Below are 9,241 nucleotides of genomic sequence, written 5' to 3'. Positions count from 1 at the left end.
CCATGTATTTTGAAAGGCTGACATCACGTGACCAATGTGCTGACGGGAGTAAACAGGAAGTAGTCCTGAGCGCTTGTAAGGAGTCAAAAAAACTGAAAGATGAGCAGCAGAAACCAAACAGTGCCATATCAACTTTAAAAAATTAAATTAAAAACTTTTTGAAGGTTTCAAACTCCCAGCAAAATGTTCAGGCTGCTGTCACAGATTCTTCGTATGTTTTCTTATGAAAAGCAATGCACCCTAATTCGTACGTATCCCTGCGATCACGTGACCAACGCACTGACAGCAGTAAACAAAGAAGCAGTCCTGAGCGCTTGAATGGAAGCAGGTTAGGTTGGTGGATGGGTCACAGAAAAACTGACTCACTTGAATTATTTATTTCAAAGTTAAATGTTGGTGTTCCACAACACTACTGACGTAGTGCTTTTATTTTGAAAGAGACTGTATGCAAACTGTACGTTTCCTGTGAAAACAGAAGTGTATTTTGAAAACAGACAATGCATGTAACAGGCTGAAGTTGACACGGCGTCCCAGAACGTCAGCAACCAACACACCCAGGGTACCTTGGACGTCATATGTGGACGTGGAAAGTCCATGACCAAACGTGGACATGTGACGAGGTCACAGTGAGGACGTGATGGCTTAATATCTCTGGCTTGTAGGGAACAGCAACACCCTGCAAGTGTCCGCGCTGTGGGACGAATAATAAATCATCTTATCTCATATTACTTGTTTTAGAAGTGATATAAGATATAAGAACTGGGTTCAGAGCGTTTAACTGTTTCCTTAACATCAATTTACAGAAAGTCATAAACACAAGAACAAAGGTCACTCACTGACATGAAGAGAGGTCTCCAGCTCACAGACAAAACACTTCTTCTTCTTCTTCTTCTTGGTTTTATGGCGGGAGGCAGCCAGCGTTAAGGTGCATCACCAGCACTTAGTATGTTGGGAGTGTAGACCAGATATTTTTGGAACAGTCTTCCAACACCACACTGAGTTCGTCCACTCTCAGCTTCCTTGTCTCCATCTTTAATGTTCACGTTCTTGGGAACACTTTGGGCAAAACTACATGTTCCTCTGATTCCTCTGCGTGACAGCGCTCACATGATCCTGAAGGATGTTTCAAACACAAGGATGAATCCACCAGCAGCTTTAAATACTTCCTGGTCGAACCACACTGCTAATAGCAGGGGTGAAATCAAACTGACAGTTGAAGCTGTTAAGAATGTATGTCACATCAGTTCCTCCATCGAGGTATTAAGATGTACAGAAACGTTACAGCACAGTATTCAGGTTGAAGTTCAGTTACTGAGTTTGGGAAGAAACAAAATGTAAAAAGAAAACCAACTGATTCCTCCCCCATCACATGGTTCCACTTGGTACAGTCCAACCTGCCAACACCTAGGGCACGTTCAATCTCACAATGTAAAACCATTCTGCTACAGTTTCCAAGGCTGCAACTTGAGTCTCTTTAATTGCATAAAATGTCCAAAAAAAGTCAACTTTTTGTTAAAATAAAATGTCCGAATAATATTATCAAAATATCCATAAAAATGAAATGTCTGAAAAATATTTCTCAAAAAAGTCCAAAAAATGTTGCTGACATATAAAAAAAAATATATTAAAATGTCAGAAAAAATGTTTTCATGTTGCAAAAAAAGTCAATAAAATGCATGAAAAACATTAATAAAATGTCCAAGAAAATGTTGATAAAATGTATGTTTATCAACTGAAGTGGATCCTAAATGTTTACCTGAGAATCACCTGTCTCCAAACCAAATATTCACTTCCAGTAAAGGAGCGTTTGACCTGACTGGAAAGGGTGCAATGTGAACTTGTAAAACCCGGGATGGATCAGTGCCAGGCTCATCTCACTGGGTCACAGGTCTGTGACGGACTGTTTTTGTTTCAGCAGATCTGAGGACAAACTCCAGTTTCCTGCAGCCTCTGACCTGAGCAGTGTCAGTGCTCCCGCTCTGAGGACAACACTGCTCCGGACTGTTTGGAGGAACAGCAGCAGCTCCTGTTTGTGTTACTGTCATCACTGTTTTTAAACTCTGGCATCACACCCAGTACGTTCACGCACAGACCCCAACAGTGACAGTGACAACTGCTACAGGATCTCCAAGAAAAACGTTGATTTTGGTTGGAAACAAACGGTGATCTTCAGCTGAAGTCCTATGTTTTGTTGACCCATCCATCGTCCACGCCTTCCTCCCTGTGCAGACTTTATAATAACGTCACCTGACTTCATCCTTTGCCCCCGTCATCATAACTGCAGCCATTAGAGGGCTCTATCATCACTGCAACATAAACGTGTCGTTTTCAGGAAGCGAAAACAGCTCTTGTTGCACCTCAGTCCTTCAAACACATTGTCTTTGAAAAATCACCTCATGTCAAGTTTTTCTTTGATATATTATTGGGTAACACTTTATATTAAGGTACTGTAATAAGCGTTAATTAATGCTTAATAAGCACTCATTAACAGTTAATGAGCACTTATAAGACAGAATAAGATGTTCATTACCATTAATAAGACTATATAAGTGTTAATTATAGCATAATTAACATGTTTTTTTTTTTATCTTTAAACTCATCCAGGAGGATGAGTTTAAAGATAAAAAAAGAGACAGAATACATCAGGACAAAAAGTCGAAAGTCAAAGACATTTTAAATTTTCATTGACTAAAGTGTGACTTTAGATAAGGTAAGGTAAACTTTATTGTCCCCTAAGGGAAATTCATCTCGGGCACAGTGCTACATTTCATTGCTTCACAGGACAAGATAAAAACATCATCACAGTGACAGTTGTATCACATGAAACAGACATGGACTACATTTAACAATCAAAACACAGAAACATACAGAGACGTCTAAAGTGCAAGAAAAAGTAGCACGAGCCCGGGTCGCTGCAGAGCCGCGCCACCGGATGATTAAACTAATAAACATTTTCAACTGAAGACTCAGACTACATCTAAAATAGCTGTCAACATTAACAGTGTGTGTGTGTGTGTGTGTGTGTGTGTGTGTGGTAGGCATGAGTTAGTCAAACAGATTTTGTAACAGAGCAGCAGGTGGACTTTGTCTGCTGAGCACAGAGACACTTCAACAGGATCCTGGCAGAGTGTGTCAGAGCTGAATAACCCTCAGCAGGAAGATGAGCTCCACCGAGGTACCTGTCTGACTGTCTGTCTGTCTGTCTGTCTGTCTGTCCGTCCGTCTAACTGTCTGTCTGCTCCTTAATGTGTCAGATGTTTTCCGGTTACAGTTTTTGGTTTCTTTGTCTCACAGATTCGTCCTGTTGTTATTCTGACGGCGTTATGTGTGACCGGTTTGGTCGTAGCCGGCCCGGTGCACTCAGTAAGTGAACTCACCTTTGACCCTTGACCCAATGTAATCTCACAGAATTAGGTGAAATGACCAGAAATTCCTAAAACCACATTACGTGGCAGCGGCACTGTTGAGTTTAGGCGCCAAAATTACGTTGTTCAGCGCATTCTCACTGCGACCTCGTCACATGTTTGGTCATGGACTTTCCATGTTGAGATATGAAGTGCAAGGTACCCTGGGTGTGTTGGTTGTTGATGTCCCAGGACACAACTGTGTCAACTGACAACAAACACGTTGTTACGTTTAGCCAACACACACACGTGGTTGGGTTTAGGACAAACGAACAGGGTTTGGCTTTACAATCTTACAGGAAGTGAACACTGACCTCCTGATGAAAGTCAGTGGTTGTTGGATACATCCAGCACCTCTCTCGCCCACCCTACTCGGATTTTCGCCGCTTTGTTAGGTTCAGAAAAAGATCACATTTTTGGTGAAAATCATTATGCTTGTTACAGACAGACATGAGTTTCTCATAAAGTTATGTAATTATGTCCCAAACAGGTAAAGTTAAAAGAAGTCCACACTGACTTTTAGTTTTACACAGGACACAAACAGCAGTCTGCGGGGTGAAAGTCCTGTGTTTGTTTGACTTGTCCACCTCCTGACCTTCTCTCTACACAGACTGACTACATGTCGCTGTGCATCCGTGCCTCATGTATTCTGGACGTTACACTGACTGAACATAACCTCTGGTCTCTGCCTCTCTCCACAGATCCCTCGTCAGAGAGCAGCCAGACAACAAGGTGTGTTTGTATCCATGTGTCTGAGACAGAGAGATGAAGTGGGGTTGTGTGAGGTACCTATCCACAGTCAGTGTGTGACCTACAGTCGATGTCAGTCACACAACCCCACTTCAAAAACTCTCTCTTTAAAACCAGCATTTCATGTGTTGTGCAACATGACATGGAAACACACCTGACTGAGATGTGACTCTGTGTCCCAGGAGGCGCTGTTCTCTTTTACGCAGCCTTCCAGGGCTCTCTGAGAGACATCCTGTACAACCCAGTCATCTTCAACCAGGTGGTGGTGAACCAGGGCTCGGGCTACAACAACGACACGGGAGTGTTCACCGCACCAGTCCCTGGCATCTACCAGTTTGTGTTTGCTGCCCAGCTGTGCCGCGGAGACCACGACAATTCCTGGCGCTTCATGGTCAACGGGGTCCACAGCATGTCCTGCATCGCTCAGGTACACAAAACTGAACTAGACTCTAAAAATACAGATACAGATAACATCAGAGGGCTGCAGCATGACGCGGGACCCACACAAATCTCACGGGAGCAGGTGTTTTTTTTAACTTTGCTTCAGGTCAGAGCAAGCGGTCAAAACTTAAGCTGTTGGTTGCACAGTTCATTGGAATACAAGGCCCTGGTGTGAACCGGCAGCTTTTTACAATGTTACAGAACGGAGCGTTTACAGCAGTTGTTTGTTTGAACTCATCTCGACTTGAATCTTTGGTCTGAATTCGGCTTTACTGTGCTGCTGATGAGAGTCTGTAGCTGTGCGGCGGCTCTTTCTTTGGCTCGGTGTGTTTTCAGTCTCACCATCGTCCTCATTCATATCGAAACCAGAGTGGCTCCAAACAGCAGACCTGTAGGTTATTGGAGGATCTTCTATTTCCAGTCTGATAATGGCGTTACTGACCATCTTGTAATGAACTAGCTTAGCACAGCTGCTTCCCAGTGAAGCTGTGTCTCAATTCAGCGGCTGCAGCCTTCGAAGGCAGCATTTGAAGACAGATTGCGTCACATCGGCGCGACCAAGGCCGTCCCAATTCAAAGGCTCCTTCAAATGCAGCCTCTTTCCCAGAATTTGGAGGGTGCAACGGACTCATGGTGCATTCGTGTTGTACTCAGAGGCTCGAAATTCCCAGTTCCCAGTGGGAAGTTTAAACTCGAACGCACCCTGAGATCGGATTTCCAACTCAGAAACTCGGAGCAACCGCATCAACCCCGACTTACCAATTCAAGATGGCTGCCGGTCACATACATAGTGAGTAAACACTCTGCTAAAGTACTGTTTATAGCAATTTTATCTTATTTGTTTCACATTAGGTCAGCCTCATCTGCAGCGTTCATCCGTTGGAGTGCATGATGGTTTTGAAGCTGTCTATACTCGGAAAGTGTAAGGGCAACAAAGGCTTTCTTGCGGGCGTCCATGTTTTTTTCCGACTTGTCCACCGTCGTCAACTAGAATGCAAAAACTGTTGTCAACTCGGAGGTGACGTCATTCCCACTTCCGACTTCCGACCTCCGAGTACAAAAGAATGCACCAAAATCCTTCGAGGCCCAGCCTATCCCAAGATGCATTGAGCGCTGGTGACGATCATATGTTACGTTCACTAACAGTGGTTGAGTAGCTAACGGTTAACTCTTGTTAATATTACTCTTAGCTAAAAGCACACAGCTTAAACAATCTTAATTCAATAAGAAAACGGCGGTATCTCTGGCGGTGAATCATCTCCTCAAGGATTAAATAAAATAACAATCTCTGGGTCCATATTTTACGGCTAACTAACTTACTAGCTTACTCCCTCTTTCTTTAAACACAGCTGGTTGCTAGGTAACAGGAATGCTAACGGGTTGAGGCGAGAACTGATAAAACTGGGAAATCTTTCGCAGACTAGATTGTCCCATTTCGGAGACCATTCGGTTTGGTTGAAACGGTTCAATACGAAGATGCGTATTGTTACGGCCCCACAAAAAAACCAAACCAAAATTAGACAAACTAATTTGTCGTCTCTGGTAAAAACTTTGAGGATCTACTGGAAAGGTTTGGCTGATTTTGATATAAAGCTGAGTAACAGTCGTCTCCTCCTGTCCTCCAGGTGTCTGGTCTTGACACAACGCTCAACACCTGCTACTACATGAAGGAGCTGAAGAAAGGCGACCAGGTGTGGGTGAAGCAGGAAGTGGGAAGCTGCGCCTGGGCCAGCACCATCTCCAACACTATCACCTTCTCCGGCGTCCTGCTGGCGACTGAAGGTGTGTCCACGCTGGGAGGGAAGTACAGCTCCTGTCCACTGCCCAGCCTGGGACACAGCAGAGACATTGTGCCCCACTCTGCAGGCTGCAGAGTGTCTCTGGACAGTGTGGCCATCGCTCTGTTGCTCTGCTGCCTCCTCTGGGATTAATGAGAGCCAACACACAGACACCTGCTGTGTATTTTATAAGCTATGACTTTATTCTGTTTGATTATTCAAAGGTTCCAGATCTACTTAATGTTTTCTTCCTTTTTTAAAGTGTCAAACTTTTCAACTCGGTCTCACTCCGAAGTCGCTCAATACCGACGCGTGGTCAATCCGACCAAAATTCAACATCTGTCCAACGCAAGAGTCCAACGTCTCTCTGACGTCATACTGACGTGCGTTGCCGGCTGGGGAGTTGATAAAAATGTTGATTCACTCATCTGAGTCGTTTTACCGTGCGCTCAAAGAAGTGACATTAACAAGCAGCAGCAAGTGTCTGACAGATCTTGTTTGCCCTGAATACCAGGGAGCCGGTCCTTAAGATAAAGTACGATAACAGCAGTTTTCTCATTATTTACTGCACAGATTTTTGGATCTGTGACAGAAACAAAAACTCTGCCTGTACAGCGACTGTACACGCACTCAGGGTACCTTGCACATCATATCTCGATGTAGAAAGTCCATGACCAAACGTTTATATGTGACGAGGTCAGAGTGAGAATGTGTTGAACTTAAAGCGTTTTCTTTTCTTTTTGTTCGACATTTAAAGGTTCAGTGTGTCAGATTTCACGGGATGTTAGTGGCGTCTAGCGGTGAGGATTACAGATTACAACCAGTTGAAACTTTCTTCAGTGTTCATTGATATATATATATATATCACTTTATTATTGTCCGGTTTGAGGACATTGGGACGTCAGACTGTTCCTGCAGACAAAACATTATGGAACATGGAAAATTCATGCAGAGTTTCTAAATGAACAAATCACAGACTTTTAGAGATGTTGTATTATTTGAAATTTAGTTTTTGCACAACAGACATTGAAATAAACGGATTTATACTTTATGACACACTTGTAATTATTAAGATTAACCCAATGTCCTCATTTGAGGACATCTTACTTCCTGTTCAAAAACAGTGTTTAGTTTTTATACTCATCAGGTCCGACTGATCCCAAACAGCTGGGAGACATTAGACATGTGTACCAAACTAAAGCTGAGGGTCTCAGGAGGATTAAAGGTTCATTATTGTTCATTATTGTTTTTAAATATCTGTTTTGGTTTTCATAAACTCCTGAGTAATAAAAAGAAAAAAAAAAAGTGGCTCTGATTCAGTGATGTCATAAAAATATTGATTTACGCAGTCGTAATATTTGGCTTTAAAATCACTCTGATGTTTCTGTTTCTTATCTCAGTTACTGTGTTGATGTTGCATGTGTGCATCTGTTGAAATCTACGGAGCCCCTTAAAGGTCAAGTCAGGAGATTTTTTTTGGACTGACTTTTGCGTTACCTCACAATACTTTCTGCGTTACCTTGCAATAAATTTGGCGTTCCCTGTTGCCGGGAGCTTACTTAATTAGGTTCCCGAACCTAATTAAGTAAGCTACTTACAACGGCATGAAAGACAATAATAACATCTCTACAGTTTAAAAGGAGATCTCGCCAGCTTTATACAAGTTTACGGTGGTCACTGATCAATGTGGGCATCTAAGAGGAAGTGACAATGGTGGCTCATCGGAATCCAAAACATTATTGCGAGGGGGCACGAAAGTTATTGTGAGGGAACGCAAAAAGTATTGAATTTCTTGTATTTTACCGACATGTTTGTTGTGGCGTTCGGGTCAGTGTTAAGTTAATGTGCATGAACACTGTCTGACATCAGTGTTGATGTTCAGTGAAGAGCTGAAGTCAGTGTTGTAACAGCCCTCACCGTCCAGCAGGTGGAGACACCTGACTGATAATGTCCATACATCCTGAGGTGGAACATGGGACGTAGTGACCTCAGCGCTGGGGTGAAAGAAACAGCACTGATGCTATGAGCTCTAATGTTAGTAGTAACATAGTTTTTATATAGTAGGACACAGAAATGCTGAAAAGCAGTTCAACAGCCTAACTCGCAGACAGACAGGCGTGTGTGACTGTGACAGAGCAAACGCTGTGATGTTCAGACAGCTGCAGGTCATCCTGGACCTTCAGTTGACACACACACAGCTGTCTGCTGCAGAGGCGTGCAGCGTGCGGCTCGTTGCACAGATGCAGGTGTCGTATGCAGAGGTTGTGGTGAAGAGGAGGACGGCAGCTTCTTCGTGTCTCTGCACAAAGACATCGCTCTGTGACCACATCCTCTCCTCTGCTGGAGCTCTCATGGCCCCGTTTGTTCCTCGCTAACAGTCTCAGCCTTCTCCTGTTGAACTCTGACTTCCTGTTGTTACGAGCCGTGGTCGACTCACATGTCAACGTTTACTTCTGTTCTGAAAGTGACTGAAATCAGAAAGTTAATCAGGAAACAAGGGATCTTTATGGGGAGACAGCAGGTCGACAGTAGATGCCACATAGACGTGGTTTACATCATCTGAAAACTGGGAACCTGAGGATTAATTTGAGATGCAGCTCAGCGCTGTGTGTTGATTTTTCTCGTCATAAATCTGTAATAAACAATTTGTTTTAGTTATATGCCTGTTCAAATTTTACAGGTTTAGAGTGTACAGTAGGGTGACCATATTTTGATTTCCAAAAAAGAGGACACTCGGCCGGCCACGACATAGCCTACTTAAATGATACTCGCAGTTTACTCAAAGATGCCTTATAATTTTAATATATTTAAAATTTATATGTATGGATGGAAAATTCAGTTATATTACAAAATAATATCTCTCAAAGA

The 9,241-nt window shown here is 43.1% G+C and overlaps 1 protein-coding gene across 1 annotated transcript; it reads left to right on the top strand.

Moving 5' to 3' along the window:
* Positions 1–3,045: 3,045 nt before the first annotated feature.
* Positions 3,046–7,424, top strand: LOC126404975 (complement C1q-like protein 4). Its single transcript, XM_050068446.1, has 5 exons — positions 3,046–3,175; positions 3,295–3,363; positions 4,106–4,136; positions 4,337–4,581; positions 6,221–7,424. The coding sequence occupies exons 1-5, from the start codon at positions 3,161–3,163 to the stop codon at positions 6,524–6,526; spliced, it is 666 nt and encodes a 221-aa protein (XP_049924403.1). The 5' UTR covers positions 3,046–3,160; the 3' UTR covers positions 6,527–7,424.
* The last annotated feature ends 1,817 nt before the right edge of the window (positions 7,425–9,241 follow it).

The sequence above is a fragment of the Epinephelus moara genome, chromosome 18 (genome assembly GCF_006386435.1).
Source record: "Epinephelus moara isolate mb chromosome 18, YSFRI_EMoa_1.0, whole genome shotgun sequence".
NCBI lineage: Eukaryota > Metazoa > Chordata > Actinopteri > Perciformes > Serranidae > Epinephelus > Epinephelus moara.
Note: the sequence above shows the minus strand (reverse complement) of the source record. Positions and strands in the feature narration are given on the sequence as shown.

Coding starts and splice junctions, on each gene's coding strand:
- LOC126404975 (XM_050068446.1), top strand. Junction 3,364..4,105: donor TAGCCGGCCCGGTGCACTCA/GTAAGTGAACTC, acceptor CTCTCTCCACAG/ATCCCTCGTCAGAGAGCAGC. Junction 4,582..6,220: donor GCATGTCCTGCATCGCTCAG/GTACACAAAACT, acceptor CCTGTCCTCCAG/GTGTCTGGTCTTGACACAAC.